Source organism: Paralichthys olivaceus, chromosome 21, assembly GCF_024713975.1.
Source record: "Paralichthys olivaceus isolate ysfri-2021 chromosome 21, ASM2471397v2, whole genome shotgun sequence".
In the NCBI taxonomy this organism is placed as follows: domain Eukaryota; kingdom Metazoa; phylum Chordata; class Actinopteri; order Pleuronectiformes; family Paralichthyidae; genus Paralichthys; species Paralichthys olivaceus.
The window spans coordinates 5,125,266-5,150,697 of record NC_091113.1 but is presented as its reverse complement, the minus strand read 5'-3'; the positions used below and the strand labels follow the sequence as shown (position 1 = coordinate 5,150,697).

The 25,432-nt window shown below is 42.8% G+C and overlaps 2 protein-coding genes across 4 annotated transcripts in view; both read left to right on the top strand.

Annotated features, from left to right (window-relative positions):
• The first annotated feature begins 3,124 nt into the window (after positions 1 to 3,124).
• On the top strand, positions 3,125 to 7,284 carry nmt1b (N-myristoyltransferase 1b). Its single transcript, XM_020083019.2, has 12 exons — positions 3,125 to 3,283; positions 3,380 to 3,488; positions 3,594 to 3,738; positions 3,884 to 4,002; positions 4,101 to 4,192; positions 4,707 to 4,823; positions 5,026 to 5,196; positions 5,412 to 5,520; positions 5,669 to 5,839; positions 5,929 to 6,096; positions 6,452 to 6,589; positions 7,082 to 7,284. Exons 1-12 carry the CDS (start codon positions 3,264 to 3,266, stop codon positions 7,103 to 7,105), a joined length of 1,383 nt encoding a protein of 460 aa, XP_019938578.2. The 5' UTR covers positions 3,125 to 3,263; the 3' UTR covers positions 7,106 to 7,284.
• A 1,595-nt stretch (positions 7,285 to 8,879) lies between these two features.
• The window catches only part of svild (supervillin d), a 38,808-nt gene continuing 22,255 nt past the window's right edge, over positions 8,880 to 25,432 (top strand). Inside the window, exons 1-2 of one of the 3 annotated variants that reach the window (XM_069518144.1) lie at positions 8,880 to 9,266; positions 21,873 to 22,347. In XM_069518144.1, the coding sequence (XP_069374245.1) occupies positions 21,977 to 22,347 (371 nt within the window). In that variant the 5' untranslated portion in view covers positions 8,880 to 9,266; positions 21,873 to 21,976. Of the gene's footprint in view, positions 9,267 to 21,754; positions 21,777 to 21,872; positions 22,348 to 25,432 lie in introns of those variants that run through there. The other 2 variants (XM_069518145.1, XM_069518146.1) reach the window with 2 other exon arrangements.

The window sequence follows — 25,432 nt, the reverse complement described above, 5'->3', positions numbered from 1 at the left end:
TGTGGTGGTATTGAAAAAGAATAGTAGTCAGGACCCAGATTCCCCTCCACCTCAGAATCTGACCCACAAGGACACTGAAGTCCAGGATCTGAAACTTCAGTTTATTTTGGGGTTCGGATAAAAAACATAATTTCCACAGTGGAAAGATTGAAACAAAAGAAACAAACATTCCACATAAAAAAATAAAAAAAAGCTAAGAAAACAATTTACTCCCTGCCAATGACTAATCCACTGATTACTGAGGCTGGAGACAATCAATATTTAATGGCCTAATCATCCCTCTGCACTTGTTTTAGAGATATGTTCAGGCCGTGATGATTTATCCGGCAGTCACGCCTGTCAGGAGGAATTCAGCTGTGCCGAGATAAAGAAATGTGTAAGTGAGAGAGAATGAGAGGACAGAACAATAAGATGAGAGAGAAATCTGAGAGTCGGTGAGTCAGAGGAACTGAAAGACAAGAGTCAGCAGAGAGAGGAAGAGCTGCAGAGATTGTCGCTCATTCATCCAATCTGGCGAAACAACAGGGTTACAGACACCGAGGCAGACGAGGGAGACGAGCAAGGAGAAGAGACAGAGAGGAGGATCTTGTTCGGCAGCGAGATCACAGCAATACTGATCTATTTACAGATTAGTAATGGTTCTGACTGAGACTGTGTGTATGTGTGTGTGTGTGCAAACAGAAAACACACACAAACACACACACACACACACACACACACACACACACACACACACATCCGCCCCTGAGCTGGATGCAACAAATAGCCACACTGCGGTTTGTTGTTGATTGGCTGTGATAGCAGTTTATTTTATTATTGTAGGTGTTGTTGCACCCTCCACAGGCCATTTTAGGGATTAAGTTATATCAGTTTTAATATGTAATACAGATTATTTATACATTTAATCCAAAATTTGTGCCTCAGCAAAATTCCATGCACGAATATGCCCCAAACTGCAAGTATTTTGGACTGAGAAGGCCTCAGGCACACAGTTAGAGATAAGGTGCAGTAAAGAACGTTCTGACACAGTGTTTTTCTACAGTGTTTAATTTGGAGCACTTGTTGGAGACGAGACGGAGGCAGTAGAGATATTTGTACAAGTCTGTGCCCAGAAAGCTCAGCTGTCTCTCATAGGATACACAGGCTGTGGGTTTTACTGAATGGTGCCATTAATTAATTCAAGCTCGCTGCAGGAGGACTCAATACACTGTATAAGAACATCAAATGTAAAATTATGTGAAACAATGGTTGTATGGTTCCATTAAGATCAATTCATGATGTTAATATCGTCCCGTCCTCTCGAGGAAGTGGAGTCAAACCTTTTCAGATCCAAATGCAAAATTTGTGTCTGGTATTTAAGTGTGAGGAGAAATGCTGGAGAGAAGAAAACAAAAATAGACAAATATCTATCAACATATATAAAGAATCATTAAATGTTACCCATGTCATTGAACATATGTTGAAATTTGATGTGTAATTGAAGTATATATGTCAACATTTTTATTTACTCACCTTCTGGATTCAATGTGTAAAATATTTCCCTCATGGCAACAAACCAGAGTAACTCAGACAGCTCCCCCACAGCAAAACAACTTAAATAACCTTTGATTCAATAATTTGTCCTTCTGCTTCAACAACAACAATAAAGTGACACAACTAAACCAAAGCTAAACTGAATGGTGCACAGAGATGGAAGCTGTATGTCTGTATTCAGGTGATAATTTCATTCAGGCTTCATCCTCTGCCTCACTGATGCCTTCAGGGTCCGCAGCTGAGGCAGCTGTTCGACCGGTGTGGTCTTCCTGCCCTCCGCCTGCATCCCACGACCTGGTGCCGGAGAGAAAAGTGCACTGACCACGACTAATGTCTTGTGCTGAATTTCGTTGAAACACCTGAGCCCCCAGAGGAGCATGCTGCTCTGCTCTCAGCCTCTTTTTTGACAAATAAACAGTTGAGGGCTTTGCCAGGTTTACAGGTTTACATCCCGGATGGCGACAGGTGTTGGAAGCGTCTTTCTTCAGCCGGCATTTATCTCTGAGCGGAAGGATAATAGCACAGTAGAGGCATGAAGAGCAGAGACAGAAATAGCTGCAAGGCTGAACTTTAAAATGAAAAAAAGCAAAAAAACATGCTGCATCTACTTTACATTTATATTTCAGCCAAAAACTCTCGAATCAAAGGACACTGGGTTGTTTATAGCACAAATTATTATACAGATGTGTTGGGGACAAAAGGCTCAGTGCTCTGGAGGATGCTCCCCTGATGAAGCAGCAGACAACAGACACCACAGGGACGGTGGTAAACCTCCCCTGGGGTTTTCAGAGGAGAACATACAGGACGCACAAAGCAAGAGATGTCACAGTTATTATTAGGAACAGTGATGTGCAGGATCAGGGAGAAGCTTCATTGGGTCCAACTCACAACGTCACATGTCTGAATGGAAGTTATGATGAGGAGGAGCTGGAACCAAACAGTCAGGATAGGTTTCAGTTTTTTTATTAATCTACTAGAATTATTCTGAGGACGGGAGGAGGGCGGAATCATAAAAATCATAAAAGCAAGGCCCTCCCAGCCTAATAAATATGCTAACCCTCCTCAATAGCCTCATCTTAAAGAAGACTTTTAACATTATTATGCTCAGCTTGGTCATTTTAGTTTTCAGCCTTGGTCAACTGCTCCAGGAAATGTTGGCCTCCGGTCTCTCTTTACCTTTTACACTTTTTAGCAGATTGTCTCAAGCTCTCCTGTAAAAAATATGACACTGCACATTTTCTTTTACATTCTTTGTTAAGTGGTTCTTTGTCATAATTGTTACATAAAATGAAAGGTTCCATTTGTTCTTCTGTGGAATAATTTGGCATTGAGTTTATGGTTAACTTGCTGAGCCTGTGTTAATTTACTGTAAATTATACTCGTCCACAAGATATAGTGCTTGTGGAGGAAGTGCTGGGTTTCGAATATATGGGAACTGAAGAATTAGACAACCTCGACCAATTAAATCTTCTCCCTGGTTTGAGCAGCTTTAATCTGCAGCGGGGCTTTGTCCTGACATACTGTAGGAAGACCGTGAGAAGTTATATTTAATTGTTGGTATTGTTCTCAGTTATCTTTCTGCTGGGTGGGAGCTGGGTTTGGTAACCGAGGCGGGGACTCTCCTCCCTTCGCTGCTCGCTGAGATAAGAGCTGCAAAAAAAAAAAAGAAGCAACAGAAATGTGTCAGAAAACAGCCCCAGTTCACCCTCAGCCTCAAGGACTCGTTTACAATGACTGATTCAAACTCATCGTAAGCCGCTCCTCTTTGTTTTCACTCAAACTGCCTGGATATATGGTATACGTGCAAGCACATGCAGGAGTGTCAGTGAATGAATATGTCTTGTAGTGATAAGACGCTGACGGAGGGCGACGGTGGCAGCCTGAAAAAGAACAAAAAGAGGCAGAAGAAGGAAGATGCCTGGAGACCAGAGGGGCCCAGAGATCCATTTGTCATGGTTTGTGTCTTCGTGTGTGTGAGGGCACATCTGATGTGTTTACTCAGAAACTAATACATTTTCCTGCCAGTGACACAGATATTTATATTTAACTTTCCGTCCCAGCTGGACTCTCTCCCGGAGAAGAAGCAGCAGGAGATCCAAAGAGCCCTCCACCTCTTCTCCCTGGGCCCGACTCTGCCCAAGACCCTGCAGCAGGCCAAGAGACATACCTACCACTTCTGGGACACCCAGCCGGTCCCCAGACTGGGTGAGAAATAATGAGCTGTTTCAGAATTAATCAAATTGTGAGCCTTACAGGAGAAAAAGAATGCGTACATCATTTGAAATGAATAAAATGTTTGGATTGGGTGATCGATGTTCCATTTTGATATAATTGTTCTTTCTCTCCTCAGACGACACCATTACAACTCACGGCCCAATAGCAGAGGCAGAAGTCAGTTTCCGTGAGGAGCCCTTCTCTCTTCCTCAAGGTTTTTCCTGGGATACTCTGGACCTGAGCAGCTCTACAGTGGTGAGTTACTAATTCTGAAATGTATCATCATAGACATACAGACAACACTGTCGGATCCTCACAATGACTGCAAATTCAGACCTCTTCCCTCCTTCCAGCTGACGGAGCTCTGCACTTTGCTCAATGAGAACTACATGGAGGAAGATGACAACACCATCAGATTGAACTTCTCTCCGGAGTATCTGCAGTGGTGAGCTCCAAGCTGTCACTTTTCATCTCTTGATTGTTGCATTGCGTTACCTTTTATTACAGTAATCATTCCATACGTCTGGTGGCGACTGACTGAGTGCACTCGCTCTTCTCACAGACAATCAGCATCTTCATTGTTAGGCTCTGAGGAAATTAAAGCTTTGAGTGTCTTAACAGGAGAAGATAATGTCCCCATTTAACTTTCTGCTCTGACTCTCCAACATATCGTAGCAGCACAACTCTTATCTCTTTACGACTGTCGTTTCTTCTCTGTGATCTTCTGCATTAGTGGTATCTCCACCTTTAGGGAACTCTTACATCAAAAACATAATGACATCTACTTTGAAACTAATGATCACGAATCCAGGAATTGAAAGTCCTTGACCCTGAAGCGGCTCCATCCTTTCAGCTCGGTCGACTCAAGCTCAATTCTTTAATTAGAAATGATTACTCAGAGTTTATTGATCTACATTTACATGTATTCATCTAGACACTGTGGTGCTTCTCCTCTTCAGGGCTTTACAGCCTCCTAACTGGCTTCCCCAGTGGCACTGTGGTCTGCGAGTGGACGCCAATAAGAAGTTAGTCGGCTTCATCGCTGCTGTTCCTGCAGACGTCTGCATATATGAGACGTGAGTGGCGTGTAAATAAATATATGCAAATACACATATGCATATATTTATGAGCATAATATACATGTTCATGAATATGTGCAAAGATCTGTGTTTATGTGAAACCTGATGGGAAACATTAGTATTCAGAGCGTTTGCAGACACAACTGTAGCAATTTTCCAGCAAATGTCTGAAAGCAAACAGTCCGAACGTGTTCCGCAGGCAGAGGTGGATGGTGCAGGTCAAATTCCTGTGCGTTCATAAGAAGCTGCGCCTCAAGCGAATGACTCCGGTTCTGATCAGAGAGCTCACCAGACGGGTCAACCAGCAGGGCCTCCGCCAGGCCGTCTACACGGCCGCCGTAGTGCTGCCCACTCCTCTGAGCTCCTGCAGGTACCACAGGGTTCAGGGAAGTGACCCACAATCATCACTTTAAAAACTTTTCTTATTACAGCCAGAGCTTTAGACTAAAACTAACTTTCAATACAACTGGATTTTCATGGATGCTCATTGAAGATAATGATAATTCATTTACATTTAACGCTCAACGATTTTGTCTTGTGAAGCAGCCTCCGTCCTCCATCAAATATACAAACTCACTATTTCAGATACTGGCATCGTCCTCTGAATCCCCGGAAGCTGGTGGAGGTCAACTACCCGGGTCTGAGACTGAACATGAACCTGCAGAGAGTGCTCAAGTTCAACCGGCTTCCTGAGGTGAGTTAGTGCTGCCACCAAGAGACAGAAACATGTTGGTGCCACATCAGACTCACTGGCCCCAAAATCAATGATCAAATTATTGGACAAAGATGGACCCAAAGATTGTTGCATTTTGTTTTCTGTCCTTTTTCTCTTTTCCTCCAAGGTGACAAAGACAAAAGGTTTGCGCCCTATGACCGTAAAAGACGTAGCGGGGACACACTCACTTCTGAGCACAAACAGCAGCAAGTTCCAGCTCAGCTCCATCCTGTCTCTGCAGGAAGTGGAGCACTGGCTGCTGCCACGGGAGAATGTGATTGACACCTACGTGGTGGAGGTCTGACCTCACAGATTTAACAACTACAGCATCTCCACTTTAAATGTCTTTGTTGAGGTAAAAGCATTAGAATCCATTCTCCTCCTCAGGCTGATGATGGCACCCTGACAGACGTGGTGAGTTTCTACAGCAGCTCCTCCAGGGTGCTGAATCACCCGGTGCACACTGACCTGAGAGCAGCTCACCTCCTGTACGTGGCCTCCTCTGCCACAGACCTGACAAACCTCATGGAGGATGCAGTGGTCCTCGCTAAATCTGTGAGTGCAATTAAACACCGCATCAATTTGAGGTTTGATGTAGCAGATGCATGTTCAGACGAGGTACCCTGAAAGGCTAGTTATCAAATATATATATTACTAATTAACTTCCTCAACCCTGCGATATGTAGAACTCATAATATTCACGTATCATCACCCAAAGACCTGCAATTGATTTTTGATTTCTAATCCCTTTCAAACTTACAAAATTATGCAGTTAATAAGCAATGACTTCAAAATAACATTGATGACTCTGAAGCTTATTGACCCCTGTGTTAATTAGAGGGGTTCTGCACCAAATTGCACAAACTCAGAAATATCCATCTCAAATCACAAATTGTTCCCTCACTCACAGAGAGGCTTTGACATCTTCTCTGCTCTGGATGTGATGGAGAACAAGGATTTCCTGGAGAAGCTCAAGTTCAGCATCAGTGACAGCGGCCTTCACCTCTACCTGTACAACTGGATGTGTCCTAATATCAGTCCAGACAAGGTAACGATTACCACAACGCCAGCAGCCATCAGTTAAAAAGTAGAGATTTGGCCCAAAAAGCTGTGAATTTAATCCTAAAAGTGAAAGAAAGCCTGAAGTTTATCATCCTGCGATGAAGCATATTGAACCATTGGTCTTTTAAGCAGCTTTTAGCGAAGAACTGAAATAAGTATCTGGAAATAGCTTTGCTGAAAGACATGAAATCAAGAAAGAAAGCCACGCTTGAAAATGATTTTAGATGAGATGAAAAGCCTAAATGTCCAATCTTGATTTATGATGCTGCACTGAGGCTGCACTGAGGAACTTAACTCACTGCAGCTGAAAAATCACACACAAACACATAGAGCTGAAATACAAAGTGCAGCGGTGATGCATGACCCTTTGTGGAATACACATTTTCAGCCTCATAAATGTTGCACTCAGGGATGATTATTGTGTGTGATAGCTGTCAGTCATCAGTAGTTCATGCTGACGGGTGTTCATGTTCTGCAGGTGGGTTTAGTGCTGCCCAACTGACCTGCCTCCGGGAGCTGAAGAGGTGAATGGACCAGAGTGACTGTCAGGACAGTGGACATCAAACTGCATCAACAGCAGTGAATAAAACTCTAAAATATAAACCGCCGGGCTGCAAAAACACACACACGCTGGGAAATCCATGCAAATGAAATAAAGATTAAATTCCATTCGTAAATACATTCATCATCTGGCTGTCAGTTACTCACTGGGTTCGGCACCTCTGCAACGGGAAAAAATATAATTTCAGACGAGATGAAAAATGGAGAAAAAAACTAATTCCTGCACAGAACTCACATGAGTTTGTTACTGTGTATTTCACCAGACAGTTTGTACAACTGGTAGTGACATGACACTTAATATTAGTGGGAGCAATACACAAATGTGATTAGAGGACAAAGTCATTAATCCTTCTCTCTCTCACACACACACTAACACACACACACACACACACACATACACACACACACACACACACACACACACACACACACACACACGCACACACCTCAATCTAATAAATGTCCATACAATCCAATTTCAGTTTACATGCTGCAGATACATCATTTTCAATACAATCTCACCTAGACATAATATTGATATATGATTTATGTTTACGATGTAGTTAAATCCCACAAATCCAAATTTCAACCTGACAAAAAAACCCACAAAACATAATTCTGTCCCTTTCTCACCTTTTTCATGAGTAAGAAAAACACTGTAAATAATGATTTGTTCATTATTGACTCAATCCACCATCTTGTGTTTTAGTGAAAAGTCAAGTTACAACATCTGAATTACTTCTTTTCTTTAGTTTTGATCATACAGCAGCCACTGAGTACTACTATCTGTCATATATGTACAACTTCATTTGAACACAGAACAGCCACACGTTTCATGCAGTGTCTGCATATGTCCACCAGGAGGCCCTGCAACACCAACATGAGCCTTTCATTGTGAGCATCGACCCCAGGATCAGCGAATCTCTGGGTTTGCATTTAAAGTTGAATGTGTAAGAAAATGATTAACATTCATCTGATGTGTGTTTCCTTGTGTCGCTCAGCGACAAAAAATAAAGACAGAGGAACAAAGAGGGGCAGAAAATATGCCAATGCATACATTTCTTATTAAATATGAATATCTATCTATCTATCTATCTATCTATCTATATATCTATCTGACTATCTATCTATCATCTGTAAATTCCTGCTTCCTCATTATGATCCTTTTAGAGGATGTAGTTTCTGCTGTTGAACTCATGACATTATACAGATGTGTCTGACTAATATTCACCACACTGTGGTGATGATGATGATGATGATGATGAAGATGGTGACGATGGCTGAAGATAATGACGATGATGAATATTTTGATGATGATCGTGTATTTCCTCATTGCACCTGTTTTCTTCTTTGCAATATTTGAAATAATATTATGTTTTCATTCATTAAGTCTATTGAATATCACATATACATATTGCGAAATAATCAAACGTCAGAGTGAACTACAGTAGTTTCTGTGTGTGTCTGTGTGTGTGTGTGTGTGTGTCTGTATGTGTGTGTGTGTGTGTGTGTGTGTGTGTGTGTGTGTGTCTGTGTGTGTCTATGTGTGTGTCTGTGTGTGTGTCTGTGTGTGTGTGTGTGTGTGTGTGTGTTCCCACGTCTCTAAAAACATTCACAAACCACACTGACCACAGTGAGCTAAAGGGGGGCGTGTACTGGAGGCACGTGATCGCAGCACCGTGCCTGTGGACCAATAAGAATCGAGGGATGGTTTTAAGTTTGAATCTCCGGAGCAGGGGCAGCTCCTCTGTCCTCTACCCGCAGCCGCTGCACCCTGACCCGGCCTGGACGGAGCCGTGTCTCCCCCCCCCCCCCCCTCTCTCTCTCTCTCTCCCTCCTCATTCGTCCGGAGAAGAGATTCCTGTGAAGAAGACCAGGGTGCGTTTGTTTTCCTCTTCCTCTCCTTCCTCGCGCTCACACTTCGTGCTCAGGTTCGCTCCGGGGCGAACTTTCCTCCAGAGACGGTTCTTGTTTGAGCAGCTGTGCATCATGTGTGACCGCTGAGCCGCGGCTCTGTGCTCTCGCTGCTCGGCCTCGGTGTTGGACGTTCTCGTGTCTGCAGACTTCAAGCTCAATCTGTAAACTTCCTGTGAACATGTCAGGTACGTGACGGGAGGTTTGAGGAAATGCTTACATGCGAGGATGCAAGTTTTGTGTAACGTCACACAGACTGCTGTCATTGAATTAGAGGTTCCTCTGTGTCAGTGTACAATAAACACACTGGAGGAAATGCTAACTCCACTAAACTTATTTAACTTTACTTCTAATCCTGCACTTGATTCATATACATTTTATTTTTGCATCGTCAGATATTGATGATTATCGCGATAAATGTCCCATTACAATTTCTCTTAAAGGGATAGTTCACCCAAAACATGGGGCTGGGCAATAAAACGATATTGATAATTATCACTTTATAGTTTTCATCAGTAGCACTAAGGTTTGATACGTATAGATGTATTGTTAATGGGCTGTGTACGAACAGTGAGGAGGTAAAACACAGAACAAAAATATTTCAAATGTTTTGCCACAACTTTCACACAGGATCAAAATGTAGTCTTTCCTCTTAAGAGAAAAGATAACGTGATAGTTATCGGTATTGATATTTCTCCGTATCGCTCAGTCCCAACACTTCTCAATTCTTGTGCTCAAACCTTGTCACGTTGTGCCAACGCTCAAAATTACATTGTCTTATCTACGGATGGTCAAATACTGATTAATGCTCCTTAGTGAAGGTTGTGGTTTTAAATTCTTTACGAGAGGAGAATAAGAAACAGCAAAACATCTTATTAATCTGAGGTAGATCAGTTATGTGTTGTACGTCCTCACCCGGCTTGCACAATGCATACGCAAAACAAGGATGTATATATATATATATATATATATATATAAAGAGAGAGAGAGGAGACTTTTTTACATTGCGGTGATTACTGATATATATTTGTTTCTTTGACCTACTCTCTTCCGCTGCCTTACTTAGGCAAGTCAACACGTTGTCTAGCTGAGTGACTCTGCTGCCCTCATGATCAAAACCCAGAGCAGTAAACAGTCCAAGACCAGTGAGCATGCGGTGACTGTGTCAAGAAGCAAAAACCAGCTGTGAAAACAAAGCATGAAAACACAGAACGTCTGCAGCATAACAGCTGCAGCAATGTCACGATTCACTCTACAGATTCTGAAAGTTGGCACAGACTAGTTAAGAATCAAAGTCATGTTTATCTGTGTTGGTGTACTGTGGCTGTGCAAACACACTGCACACACTCTGGACACTGTGTGCACCAAGATGGATGTTTGATTTCTTTTTAGAATGCTGTGTCTGTACTCTCCGTGAGGTGAAGCCTGTGTGTTTATGCAGTGTGTATTTCTCTCAGCAGTCATTTTCCGTATGTTTTCTCCTGGACACGACTCTCACCACCTGCCAGATATTGTCATTTATACAATATCTTCAAGATTTATCCCACATTCATTTCAGTTACCTCCTTCCTTCCACTTTAGTGCTATAAATTATTTTAAGAGTAGTTCTCTTCACAAATGCTGAATGGAATAGAGCTATATATCCGAGGGCTATGCTATTTGAGGCTTGCCAGACTGTAATTTTCCCACTGCTGTGGCCTGTGTCACAACAGGCTTCTCAAGTCTGTCCTCAGCTGGTGTTGAGCAAGAGATGAGAAAAAAAAAGAATCAAATCTTGATAAGACATACTGTTTGTGTGTGTGTGTGTGTCGGTCAGGACAGTACACGTTTTGTGTTGCGCTGTAGCTCATTGCAGAACAGGACACGCTGCAGTTGTGCGATTCAGGGGAAACAACAGAAAGTTGGCTGAGCAGAATCAGGGAGTGGCTCCCATCATGCTTCTTTTTCTATCCCCATGATCCTGCTGCTCTTTACCTGCCTTTTCTGTTGGAGCATGTAAAGACCCCAAACAAAGGCACACACGCTCCATTGGGGGTGAGGAGAGGCGAGTGTCATGCGGTTGTGTTGAGTGTTAGCGTTCACCTGAACGCAGGCTCGTGTCAGACTGGGGGGTGGGTGCTGTGTGTTGCGCCTGCAGGGATCTTGTTATTCAACACTGACGAGAGGGCGGAGGAGCTCCGGCTGCAGGGACTTGTCTTTGTCTGCACTGGAACATCAACTTGTTACTCGTGTTTTCATTAATGCATCTGTGGGTTGGGTTTCATTTGCTGGATCACTAACATCAAGAAAACAATAGCAGGGAGTGCAAAGGTTTGATCTCAACCTAAAAATGTCTCCTGTGTCCTTTCTCTACAATGGTCATGCATTTCTGAGAAGTTGTCCACTTGTATCTTAAATAAATAGTTTAATCTGGAATGAGCAAGTATCAGGACTGATTCAATCGCCCCTCTGTGTGTGTTCTGACCAATTTGCAGAGGCTGTCAGGGGACTTTCCCTTGTATTACAGCGTCAGAGGGATTGAACGTCTCTCATTAGGCCTTTTTGTTTTGTACATTGTGCTGCTGTTTTGCCAGCATGCTCTCAAAAAAAAAAGCTAAAAGTGTTTTTGGAGTAAATGCACAGCCCACAGGGTGTTGCTTGGCTGAGAAGTAGCTCAAGGGATGTAAAAAAACAATCTATTTTAAATTGGGAGTGTAACTTGGATTTATATGGGTAATTTGGGCTTTTAACACGGCTCTGAAGGAGAGAGGCCAAAAAGAAGTGAACTTGTGCACCTGTATTGACGCAGTTAAGCCTGAAATTAGTAGCTAACTGCTTTAATATCTATTGTGGATGGCTGTAGTGATGCCTAAACATACCTTCAGTAGCTAATTCTCTTTCTTTAGACCCCTGATATTATGCATTTCTGCACCTGGTGACATTCAAACCAGTTGTCAGACATGAACTCTGGAAAATATCTGTGTGAATATAAAAGTGTGTTCGGACGTTCTCTGGAGTTTGATCATGTTTTTGAAGTTGACACCTTCGTCAGATTCTTCTACATTTTATTAGTGGCCCGGCAGGAACAGGTCCAGAACATACAGAAACCTTCACAAGTGAAATGATAAGAGTTCCTCTAAGGCCCGTTTATCTCTTGTTTTCATATTCAATGCTGGTATTAGTGACACACTGTATATTAAGAAGACTTAGGAACCAATTGAAAGTGTATCCCTCTTTCTCATTTGTAATAGAATTTCACAATGAAGCTCTGAAGACGCTTAGCACATTAAAAAGGAAGACCACATGTAGTTATTAGTGTTGCATGTGGTCAGTGAGACATAGGTCTTCTGCACAGTTCTCATGTCTTGCACAGTACCTGCCTGTATTACTTAACAGTTGAGTAACAGTCAACAGCTGAACTGCAAACAAGTGGAGGCACTAAACCCTCCCACTCAGCCCCATCTCATCTGTCTGCTCCCTGCAGGTCGGAGCCAACCTCTCTCCAGAGGCTTTAATGTCGGCTCCTCGGCCAAGAAGTTCCTGCAGTGCAAATATTTACAAAAAGCAGAAGGGATGTGACAATGTGAGCAATAGGAACTCCACAGGGAGGAGTACTCTGGGTTACCCTCAGGCTAATCTCCACTAAGACATATTTATAAACTCAGCTAGCAGTTAGGCTGGACCGCTTCCAGCGTTGACACCATGATGCTAACTGTATTTGGACAGCGACTGCACAGCCAAGGCCTTCTTCAGTGTCATCTTTAACCAGTGTAATATTTGCATGGCACAAAAACATGTGGTTATACTGACGTTCATTTGATTTATGCACACGTAATAGTTTCCATGAACAGGGGCAGCGGCACAAGGCCTCTCTCTATTTCATTTATGTTTTAGCTCCGTGCCAGAGCTGAATTTCATCTGACACCATCATCAAATCTGAATAAATATCCAAGGGTGTTTTTGAATATAGAACAAGTGGGTTTAATGCAAAGTCATTTCTGTGCAAATCAACCAGGGTTTTTATTTTCTTTGTGCCCACATGAGTAACAGATGTTACCATGAAACATCCATTCATTAAAATGCCCACAAACAACCGTATCTTTGGTGGTAGACCATATGCAGGGAAAGGATTATGTTGAGTTTATCCTAATGGGACAAGTTTACAACACAAATCCAAAATAATGTTTCCCCTTTTTCATCTTAAGTGTTTGTATCTGCGGTTGATACCTCGAACAATAGTTCCTGCATCATTCACGATTCTGCTCTAGTTTCATTAGTTTCACAGGATTTGAGGAACCAGTTGAATGTTAGTTAGTTGATCTTTTACATTAAAAGGGGAAATCCTAAAAAACACACTCACAGTGATCATTAAAAACTAATAATAACTATTTGTGTTTAATATAACGCTGCAGCTAAGCTCAGTGTCAAGGCTGGGAACGAGGTAACAGTTACCCTCACTCCATCCAGAGGCAACAGAATTAGCTTAAGCTCATGTATACAAACATTATGACCATACTTTTCTCTTCTTTAATATCATATGAAGCAGCAGAACATACTTGGTACGTAATCGATTTCTGTGCAACTCTTTAAGCAATAGGTTAGAAATGTAATTATCATTTCAGGACACAGCTAAACAAACAGCCTCGGTACATAATTTTTTCCCATTTCTTTTCCATCTGTCTGACTCAGTGTTGTGTACCCTTACTGTTAATACTCCATCTTTCAGCCATGACCCATCCCCCTCAAGCTCAGAGACCCCCTGAACCCCCTCCACCCCCTGCTCGGTAGCATTCCAGCTGGCCAGATGGTGTCTGCTCCGCACAGTGGACACCAGAGAGCGGAGAGGGCGAAACCCTGCGAGCAGAATACTCTGGATGAGACATTCCACTCCACTGATCGCGACCCCTCCTCACGTTGCCCCCTCACTGTTCAGGCTCGTCTGTGACTTACTGATGGTCGTTCTGAGGATGAAGACTATGTCTATAAGTAGATGACAAGAGGAAAGATCGCATTAGATGGTTTCTAGGGCAAGACGGGTCTGTAGTTAGAAAAAAATACGTGTTTGTGTTTAGCACACAATGTCGTTACTTAAACATGCCGTAAGTCTCTGTTAAGTATCCCCCTCTGGCAGTTTTTGAGTTTAACTTTATCGTACAAGACTGTATGTTATTTCAAAGTTGATAGAAAACAAAACATTTGTTCTCTTCAAAGAAACTGGCGTCGTTCAGCTTTAAAAATTAGTGGGAAAGCTGTGATTGAGCGTCCTGGTAAATGCCTTCGTCTGCTTGCACATTTTTTTCTGCTCTTTTTTTTGTCAAACATTTGCAGATATAATGCACTTGAAGAAGTGTTGCTGGCGTAGGGGGAGTGCTTTTCATATGTTGCTGTACAACAAAGGGTAGCGATTGGTGTGAGGTTTAACTGCTACAGTATTTCTGTCCCATAAAAACCCTACGTGGGCGTTAGTTTCTGTTTCTGGTCCATGTTAACTCTTTGAAAAGAGTCCAATTTAGCACATTGTGTGTGTGCATGTGTGTGTATTACCCCCCGAGCCATAACCCACCCCTCCTGTTCACCACTCCCCTCCTTGTTGGAGAGCCAGTGTGTGTATTCCTGTCGGCCTGTTTTCTTCAGAGTTTTTTTCTGTGAGAATTTGCTTGTTTGCTTTCCCATACGTCACATTTAATGACTCCTTTGAATGCAGCAAACAGAAAGCCGGAAGTCTATGGACAAAGAGCTGGCCTGTAAAAGGAAAAACGTGGAAAATATGTTCTCTTCTGTCTTTCACCTTGTAGCTTTGTTCGTGACTGAGCGACACAAGCCGCCGTCCTCTTCTCGTCAAAAAGATTTCATGGAGGGGAAGCAGCATTCTTTCTTTGCCTGGTGACAGTGGTAGTGTGCCTCAAGCAGGTCAGAGCAGTTTTTACAGTGTCAGTTACTGAGGAGAAGCAGAGTGCAGGCATGAGTAACCGGGGGGTGTTGTGTCAACTGCCTTTCGGGTGACTGGCTGCAGTCAGCGGGACTTCTGGTAAAAGGGATTTGAGGGACTTTGTGTCTGTGTGAGAAAAAAAAGGGGGGAGATGGAGAGAGGGAGAGGGAGAGATGAAGAAGGATTAGTCTCCGGCCCTGTTTTTGCCCCATCCTCCTCAGTCTCTGCAGCGGCAGCAGATCTCGTCCCCCCCGCCCCTCCGACCCCCATACCACCAGACTTTGGCCCCTTGGCACTGTGGAGAAACATGCCCCACAAAGACATCACATCCACCCCCCCCCCCCCCCCCCCCCCCCCCATTGCCCCCACAGAGCCCATTCTCCCCAGCGTCCTCTCCATCTTCTTTTACGCTTTCCCTGCTCTCTCTATTCTCTCGTGCACACTCTTTCTTTGCTTCTTTTCATCCACCCCTTACTTTTTGTATCCTCCTCCACCCTTCCATACTCTCCTTCCTCTTGCCTCGGCTTTTCCTTCCTCTGCCATTTCAACTCCTTCTCACCCAAGTTTTCTTCCCTCCACCTCTGGCAGCTCAAAGCCAGGGAAGGGTTGGGTCACGTGCGGGAGAGGGGCTTTTGCAATGTTGGACAAACACACGCCTCCTATCAGAATCGTCCATTTGAAGCTCTCTGTTAGCAGAGGCCCGTTTAACAGCCTCAAGTGTTGTCAGCCTCGGCAATTGCAATTAACAGGTTGTGCTGCCACAGTGGTTGCAGGCACTGTACTTAAAACGCCTTAAACGCTAAAGGATTGCTTTTTAATGAGCAACACATTGGTCACTCAGTATGTGGTTGATTGTTGTGCAAGGGGGGCTTGAAAAAGAAAAGGGGGACCCACCCTGGACCCAGCTGTTTTCTGGTGGATTTGTTTGGTTGAATAGAGATACATAAGAGCTGATGCTTCACAGTCCAGTATGTGGAAGAGGGAGTTATTGGATTAGGGGCTAGTGACCCATACCCAGGGCTATCTGTGTTCAATGGTTGGTCACATGACCTAGTTTTAGTCGCACACACCCATGCATGCAAACATGCAACATACTGTTTACTGTACGAGACATGGCTATAATATTTTAACTATTTGTCAAAGTTTGCTTTCTACGCCACTTTTCCCAGATTCATTTTCCACAGAAAAGACATAAATAAGTTTTTTTATTGTGACGGCCTTGGTGCAGAGATTTGGGTTAGAGAGGGATCCACATTACGTGACCAAACCTCAAAGCAAGGAAGTCACTCCGATATCCTGTGCAGGGAAACTCTCGCTGGCCTCTTTACTAAAGACCGCACTTGATACTTCCATCTTTTGTTTCGCTCCTTTATGGTTCCTGAACATGGCTGAAAGTTTCTTAGAACTTTACCAGCGAAAGAACCGTCAGTCTGTTTAAGCACTGGCACCTGGTTTTCTCTGCCGGAGCAAAGTTTCCATTTTCCACCTTCTTCCCTCAGGAAAAATGTGTGTCAGGAGTTTGGCTGTATCTTTAACTACCTCCTCTCTTTTTGGGCAGCAAAGGAAAGTTGATGTTGAAGTCTCTCTGATGCTTGTGGTTACTTTATGTGGATTCTTGAAGGTTTCCTGTGGCAAAAACGTTGTCATGATTGTTTCAGCTGAATAAAATAAACGGAGGATCAACTCATACCCTGCATGCATAATCAGGCAATGCTAACTTTTTAAAAATTATGTAAAAATTCCATTATGTCATAGTGACATCATTTATACCATATAATGACACATTTTTGGAGGTTTAGCGAGATTGCCCAACTGGAAAGAGAACCAGGGGTAGATCCAGAACTGGGAAGAGCGATGTCTGGAACATCCAGCCGAGACAGCTGCCTCTGTGACCCCATCTTGGATATGTGGAAGAAATGGATGGATGGATGATTGACGGAGGATTGGTCGTGTCTAAAGTCCCATAGGTTGCAGAGATGCCTCATTTTTGAACTACGTCACCTCATGCGATGGAGAATAACTTTTTGATTAATACGAGCTTTAGCTTGTCTCTTGGGAAATTTGTTTTCCAGACCACATTGTCGTCTTTCACCTTTGACCAGTTGCCTCCAAAGTTTTTCTGATATCTGTCCATGCGCTGTTATTTTGTCCTCACAAATACTTAAGTAAGGATAAAGATGACGACTGATGGGAGACTTTCAGTAGAGTGGAACTGAAATAATGCTGAATAATCAGACGTGTACTCAGGTTTGTAGGTTGCCAGCTCTATATGTTCCATTAGTGCTGTGAACCCTGTCATTATATTAAAGACTTGTAAAGAGCTGTTGGTTTTGTGGTAAAACTCAAAGGCAGACAGTCTGTCCTGTCGGAAATGTTTGCTAAACAGAGCTAACATTGCTTATGGTCATGGACCAGTGAAGTGAGCAGGGTATCGCTTTGCCCCCACACGCTGCAGTTTGTGTGTGATTCTCACTTCTTGAGAAAGCCCTTGATCAAGATACCTTACCTTTCCCATGCAAATCCACTGTGTATGAGTTGGGGCGTATCCTGCATTCCTGCTCTGTCCTCTAGTGCGGAAATGTGATTCAGAAAAAGACTGCTGGTCTGCAGGTCATCTATTTCCTCTGAGGGGGCTTTCTGTCTCGCCCTTGTCTTGGAATGAATCAGTGGGTTAATGTGTGTGTGCTCCCAATTGATCTGTGTGACAGCCATTCTTTTCTAATAAGCAGCCTGCTTCTCATTGCTTCACCCATGTAGATTGGACTTAACTAGTATAGTTTTCTATAGTTCATTAGGTTAAAACAAACATTAGCAAGTTCAGTTTAAACCATTGTACTCATTTTGTCATGCAGTTGCTGCCACAGTTCATAATGAGCTTTTGTTTGCTTTATACCTGGTGCACAAATATTCACATTAAAGTCTGTGTAAGGCAGTGATAGATAATAAAAGAGTTCTGAGTGTGTCACACCACAGAAAAATGTGTGATAAGCCACACAGCCTGATTTGAATGATTTAAAAATACAGTTAGGAATCAAACCCTGAAAAACAAACAAACAGCCACGCCCATGAAGGAAGAACGCGACGGAAGTTCAACTTCCACATATGGTCAGGGGGTAAGGGTGTGGTTTAGACGCTACAATTGCTGCTGCAAATGATAATGGGCGTGTTTGAAGGGGGAGTGGTGTTGAGTCTGCTCGACAGCAGCTGGAGCCTTCTCACAGAAATCAGCTGCAAAGAAAATAAACCCAGTGAGAGTGAGTGAGAGACAGAGGTGGACGACAGAGTGAGAGAGAAGTTGTGCAAGGAGAAAAATAAAGAGACAAGACTTTTATTGTTTCAGTTCAGTGTCAAATTCATGAAGCTGCAGCATTCAAGGTTAAACAGGAATGTCTCATTTCTGTTGTCCAAAGTGGATGTAGAGGTTCTATTACATGTAATGCAATAAACATTTACCTTGCATAGATAATGTAAAACAAGACGGAGAAGATGTTTGTGATTCTCATTTAGTCCAGAATCATGCAGCCCTACTTTGTACACAGAGAAATATTGACAGATCTAATCATCGACACAACAAAGACTGTTCAAATAGTGAATTTTGCAGAGAGCATATACCTCAGGCAACGCCTAACACATCATTTCAAAGAAGCTGCACTAAATGACAGTCCTGTAACTGTCTCGAGTGTTGACACTTCTGCTTTTGTGGTATTATTTGTATTATGTAATCTAAAGTAACTTCTTATAATCCTCTGTGGTGTTTGTAGAGAAGTAGATTGATAAAATATGACCTTCACTGACTGTGCTCTCGCTGCTCGTATTCGTCACTCGAGTTTTTCTAAGTTGATGAGCAACGTTTCCTGATTAATCAAGTTTTATGAAGGCGGACATGGAGCACGGTCAGGAAGTGATACGTGTGGCCTGTGTTGAGACAGATCTTCCTCTCGTAGCCAGTATCAACTCCCAGCGGACGACAGAAGGTCAGAGAACACCACAGTGACTGGAAATGGAGGATTTGGTTTGTTTACATGCCCTAGAGGAGCAGAAATAATATCGCCTGTATGAATTAGCGAGTAGGACTGGTCGGACTGCATACTGAGCAAGACTCCGGCACTGTCGTCAGTGCAACAAAAGCCATGCATGAGCGCAGATGGGTTTTTTTCTAACATAGTGTGCATTGACGAACACCTCCGAGGTAATGAATGTGACACTGAGTGCTTTTCACGACAGACAGTCCAAACAAATCCCCCGATGGACTTTTCACCTCCAAAACCACTTTGACCATCATGCACTGCAGCTCTTCATCTCATTATTCTTATTCCACGTTCTAAAGAAATCACTATAAATAGGAAATGACACCTTGATCCATTGTGTCTGTGTAAATTGCCCACTAAAACAATTTTATTCGGGTGAGTTCACGTTTGCTGATAGGCGTGATGATTTTTAACGTATGACTCACATCTGTGTTTTCAGTCCCCCCCCCCCGGTTGCTTAAAATAACAGAGGCAGCTTCCAAACAAAGCAGCCTCGATGTTCTGGGTCTCCAAGGACCATCTTTGGCATACTGTTGTTTAGCACTCCTTTTATAGGTAATGACCTGGGTGAATTATGTAAGCTTGTGCTTTGGTCCTGAAATCAACATCCAAAATCTGGATCATTTTGCCTTCATAAGGTAATTCACAGGCTTCAGAGTGACTCTGAGTAGAAACTCTAGAGGTAAGGACATCTGCATTTTAATGAGGAAATCGTCTGTTTGTCAATGTCAGGCCAAGGAGCATCACAATACACTACTGACTCAATTTTGGATTTGTACATTTTTACCATGATATTAAATTGACTTTACAAACAAAACAAACATTATTCGAAACTCTGGAACTTCCTTTTTGGCCGTGGAGCCCCTGAAGCTTGCAAAGTGTCTTGATATTAATCATTCCCTGCCCATAAAGAAGAATTTAAAACCACAACCTTCACTCAGGAACAAAGAGGAGTCTGTAAACTGTTAGAAATATCGTTATGTGGCAGTTATCATGATATTAATATTGTTCAGCCAATATGAAAATCCTTCATTTTTCGTAAAATATTGATAATAAAGTTTATGGTCAAACTGTAAAATATTAAGCCTCAGTTGCATTTCTTTGTCATTAGGGTTTTATAACATCCTATTGCAAATGGTTTGGGTTTTTAAGTACATATATATATATATATATATATATATTTTACGGCCAGGTTTAATTGTCAGTGCATAGAGTGTTTTTCCCCAGCCTAATCTAGAACATACATTCCCCTCTGTGTAGGTGTGATGGACATCTCTGCGCTTATAACAAGGACCAGACAACATGTAATGGTCTGGCAGAGTTACAGTTTTACGGTAAAACTGCACTTAAATGTACACAAGGGAGAGACTGTGGTCCTTCATTGTTTGGCCAAGCACTGTTATGTTAGGTGTAGGAGGTCAAGGTGAAGACTTACACACACACACACACACACACACACACACACACACACACACACACACACACACACACACAAACACTCATTTAAGCATTCACACATCCCCTGACATGTACACTGATTTCCTGAGTAATATTTCAAAGCCGTATATTTTTTTTTTTACGGCCCAGCAGGTGGTCAGGGGTCAGAGGGGTGCAGTTGAGATTTGTTCAAGCTTGTCATCATTACAAAAAAGGCTCTCATGCTCACCTCTTCTCCCTCTTGCCTTGACCCATTCTTCACTTTCCCTCTTTGTTCTCGACTCCCTCATTACTAACACTGTCCAGAGACAGCACCCTCCTTTTTTCCATTTTTTTTTGGTGCTAAATTAACTCCTGGCCTGTAGTTTAATGGATGACGGGAAGCTACATTTAACCTTTAACATAAACATACCTCCTTTTTATCCACCTTCTCTTCTTTTTTGCTGTTTTCCTGCAGAAGCCCCAAAGCACCAAAAGCACTGGTGCTGTGAAAAACTGTCTGTGGAAAAGTCTTCGCTGTTTGTTGTGGAGCAATCAGAACCGGCACACACGCACAAAATTTTCACTGCCCCTGTCAGCTGGCGATGCGTTTACATGAGTGCAGTTCTCAAACCTCTGCATCCGAGCCACATGTGGTTTTCTGCTCAATGGAACGAAATGAGCTCAACTCAGCTGCTAATTTTGACCTCCTATATTTAACGTACAAGGTATTGAAAAGTGAAAAGCTGTTTAAACAGAGAAGTTGTTATTGTGCTGGATGTGGAACGGAGATGTTTAACAGTCAATTTTAAAAACACATCACTGTTGCTGCGTTTATGTCTGGCATCCACGCCACTCTGGGTTTTTGCTTGAGACAGATACATTTGTGAATGCTGCTAGCCGTGTGAATGGTTGTGTGATATGCATTTTCAGGTGTGTTGTTATTGAAGGGGATTATTACTGATGGACAGAGATGGTTTTAAAAGGAAAACGTACTCGTCAGGATGTTACCACAGAATCATAACGGAGTGGGATAATTGTTCCAGTGGTAATTGACCTTGACTAAGTCTCAACTAAGTGAGCAATTAAAATTGGATGAAGTTGATATTTGATGTGTGTTTCTCACCATCTCTCACTTCCTCCTCCCTCTTTCCAGTCAGCTCCATGTGAGCCAGTGGAACAGAGGTTATATGAGAGTCTCACTGCGGTGGTCGGCTGTTTTGAGCAGAGCTGGCTGACATCATTCTCACAGGGGGGGCGTTAGTTGGGGCAGGGAAAGGGTTGGCTTGTTGCTCAGTCTCCAGCCAAGCCAGTTTCCTAAGAAAGCTGGAGAAGTATATGTCTGGGTACATCTGGTTTTACACAGTTTAAGCGAGCCAGTCATCTGAAATTGTACTCTGTAATTATAAAACACTAATGATGTCTTCTTTTCTTGCTTGCAGCACTGGGATGGTGTTGATGGAGTGAGACATTGTTGTCAAGGGAGATCATACCAGACGAAGAGCAAATTTGAATTTAATCACTGAAACTGCGTTGGATCTGCACAATGGATGGAATAGACGCCTTGCAGAGCTCGGCCCCAGAGACCAAGGCTGAGCGGATTGCCCGCTACAAAGCAGAGAGGAGGAGGGAGCTTGCCGAGCGCTATGGCAACACGGAGGAATTAACCTCCAAATATGTCCGCAAGGACAAGAAAATTGGTGAGACGTCCGAAGCAGTGCCTTCAGCGACCAAGGATAATGGATCGGAGCCAACATACAGCAGGAGGGGCCTCAGGAATAAAGTGGTGGAACCTGTGGAGCACACGGAGGATGAGCCCACCCAGGAAAAAGAGGCGACAACTCACCTCAGAACAGACACAACTTTATCCTCTAAATCAGAGCTCGTCTCCTCCGTTAAGACGTCCTCTCATTTCAGGTGAGTTTATTCATTCATTTATTCAAGAGCACAGAATTCTTGTAAGACCAGTAACACAGTTGTCCTCGTTGTGAGATCAACCGGGCCAGAGACATTAGACACTAAGCTGCACCAGGCACAGAGACTCAGAGGGAATAGTCTGCAATAAAATCCTCATTTATTATTTAGATTTCCCTGTATGCATTTCAGTTTGGACTCAGATAGGAGCAGAGTAGACTGTACAACATACTGAATATCTAGACAGTCTATGCACACGTGACTTAGAAGTATATCTAAGCATATTGTTGGGATCCCCCATGAATTGAAGCTTAATCAGGTACAGTAGCTCCTGTCTCGGATATTCTTTAATTTATTTATCATCTGCGGTTTATCCGTTGAAGGCGTCCATTGCTCACCGGCTCTTAATGAGTGAAGCGGAGGCAACAAGTCTGCACATTTGGAAACCACTTAGTGCTATCTTCTGTTTGAAGTAAACATGGCTGCTCACATTTCCAAAATTGGCCATGTGTGCACAGCTGAGATGTGCCACATTCGTTCTGCCACAGTATGCTTTGCAGCGATGACATGCACGCCGCTTGTTTTGCTCCACTTTACAAGTCATGTGGGGGATCTCGCATGTTTGGGATTCACAGACCGGCAATGTCAGGATAGCGTTTTTCTCATTGGTTGCCTGGAATGCTCCTTTGAGAGTTGTACATACATGGAGTAAAACCTGTCCAGTCGTGGTGCTCGGCATGTTTGGCTGTAATCAAGTTGGGGATTTCACTGTGTGCACATAGCCAGACTTGTCAGCTCTTGAAAAACAGCCTGAGGGAATGACGAGAGAGAGAGAAAGAGAGTGTAGAAGAGAGAGAGACAGAGTTTTTTAGATAGTTTCATAGTTTGGGGCTTGTGGGGGAAGGGGGGAATTGAGTGCTGCCAAGTTTTCATGCCCTGCGCCTAATGAAGCAAGATGTCGAGATTGCTGTGATTGATGGCTTGGACCAATTTCTTCATAAGATCAGGAGCCTTGTGTTGCAATAGAGTTTGAAAAGCACACAAAGCACGACAAGTTCCATCACATCTCAGCTATCAAGTGCTGATAATGAAACTCGATAATCCCTCACGGCAGAGCTCTTTTAGTTTGATAATGTTCTCGTGGATGTGGAAGTTGTTTTAAGTAAAATTGTGTCGTGCACATGGTTCAGTGTGAAAGAAGCTGCGTCACCACAGCAGAAGGAATATTTGGCAAAACACAGGGTAAAGTCGCACACAAACATATGGAGCACATTTTTAATTACAGAGAGCACGGAGATGGGTTGATGCTTGATGTGTTTGTCTCGCATGCCTGTCACGTTAGCCACTAATCTTGTCAGTGCTGTTGCAACATTCGCTGCGTGTCAAAGTCCAGTTGTGTAGTCATGTATGCAGGCGTACCAGTGGGTATTACAAAGTTATTAGTCAAAAAAGTTTGTGTATTATCTTGTTTATTAATCCTTCACCTTTAGTTTGTTGAAAGTCTGTTTTCCTCCAGCGTAACGTTCTCTCATTCTGCATTGTAGATAAATGGAGTTGAGCTTTATCATTCACTGACCCTTCTTAGGCAACATGTCTGAGTGTGTGTCTGTTAGTGAAACAGTATAAAGGAAGCTGGATCTCAGCTCACACAGTGATAATGAAAACTGTTTGTCAACATGTTTATCTGACACAAGCACATGAATCCGTCTCTGGTAAAGTTGAAGAGTGAAATTCCTGAACGCTGCATTTTGACATCTGCACCGTCCCACGCACGTATCTGTGCATGTACATGTGATGTCACATTTCCCTTTGCCTTTATCTCATTTTAAAGAGAACACAGGGACACGAGGTTCTTTGGAAGCTCAGTACAAAAACAAGTGCACAGTTTGTACACTTATGATGCTTCTTAACACAAAGCAGGGTCAAATAAAAAGTATGATATGATATGGAACAGTTTGTATATTCCTGGAAATCCCTCTATGACATTTATTCTCTGTATGTATTTATTATTCAAAGGGTTTAACCTGAGCCAGGAAATACAACCAAGATAGCATCCATCCCTCCCGTGCAGGGTTAGTAGCACACAGCTGTTAAAATAAGTTTTTATTTTTTCTTAATGCACAGGAATCTGATCTGTAATCGCTATCGGCTGATATGCGATGGCCAGGTATCGATATTGAAACATCTGTAACTCATTTATAGTTTGAAACGTTTCCTCCACATGTGTGAATGGTGTATTTTTTTAAGTTTAGGGTTGAATTCTGTGTGTGTGTGTGTGTTTGTGTTAGTGACTAAGTGGTAAACACCAGTATTCGTATGACTGGCACGTCGGTGCGAGTCAAACACTTTGATTACACACAGATTGGATGGGATTGAGGCTAATTATTGTTTACATGACCTGAACCATTACAGACTCAGAGTTGCAACCATATAAAGGAGAGTTGGCGAACAAATTAGAGACGACAAGATTTCAATCTTTCAATCAGGTCACAGTCATGATTTTATTTATTTCATACTCTGCTTCCCGCCCTGTCGCTTAATACTTCTCAAAAAGTGCTCAACTCTCTTCAGCCCTGTGACTTCGTCTGTGTTGCTGTTTTCCTCCTCGTCCTCTCTCTCTGCCCCTCTTCTTATCTGGGTATAGTTTTTATGGCAGCAGGCGGCCGACGTGTGCGGCCTCTCGTTGTCAGCGAGCTGTCAGAGTGTGGGCGGGGCTGATGAAGTGTCACTGAGCCCTGCGGTTGTAGAGAAGAACGTTTGAACTCTGAGGTGTCGGTCAACAAGAGTGTTTCCTGAAACTTTTCCAGCAACTTTAAGTGGCTGCATATTGTAATGCTTTTACCCATGTGGCTGAAATGTGTGACGCTCTCATCATTTTAAAGTTTGAAGAGTGGGTATTCCACAGCCACAGATTGGTGTTGTGTATTTAAAATACCTCATTACAAAGAACTATTTTATTTAATTAATAAGATAAATAACGCACATGCAACCAAACATATATAACTCTAATTAATTTTGTCCATATCAGGAAACACAAACAAAGATATCAATATGTGTGTCAATGACTTATCCTCCTCAGCTGATAAGA

Bases quoted from the DNA above. Each gene is read 5' to 3' on its own strand.
- nmt1b (XM_020083019.2), top strand. From the start codon at position 3,264: ATGACTGATTCAAACTCATC. The intron at 3,284-3,379 runs GTAAGCCGCTCC...TATGTCTTGTAG, and splicing joins ATGACTGATTCAAACTCATC to TGATAAGACGCTGACGGAGG. The intron at 5,840-5,928 runs GTCTGACCTCAC...TCTCCTCCTCAG, and splicing joins TTGACACCTACGTGGTGGAG to GCTGATGATGGCACCCTGAC.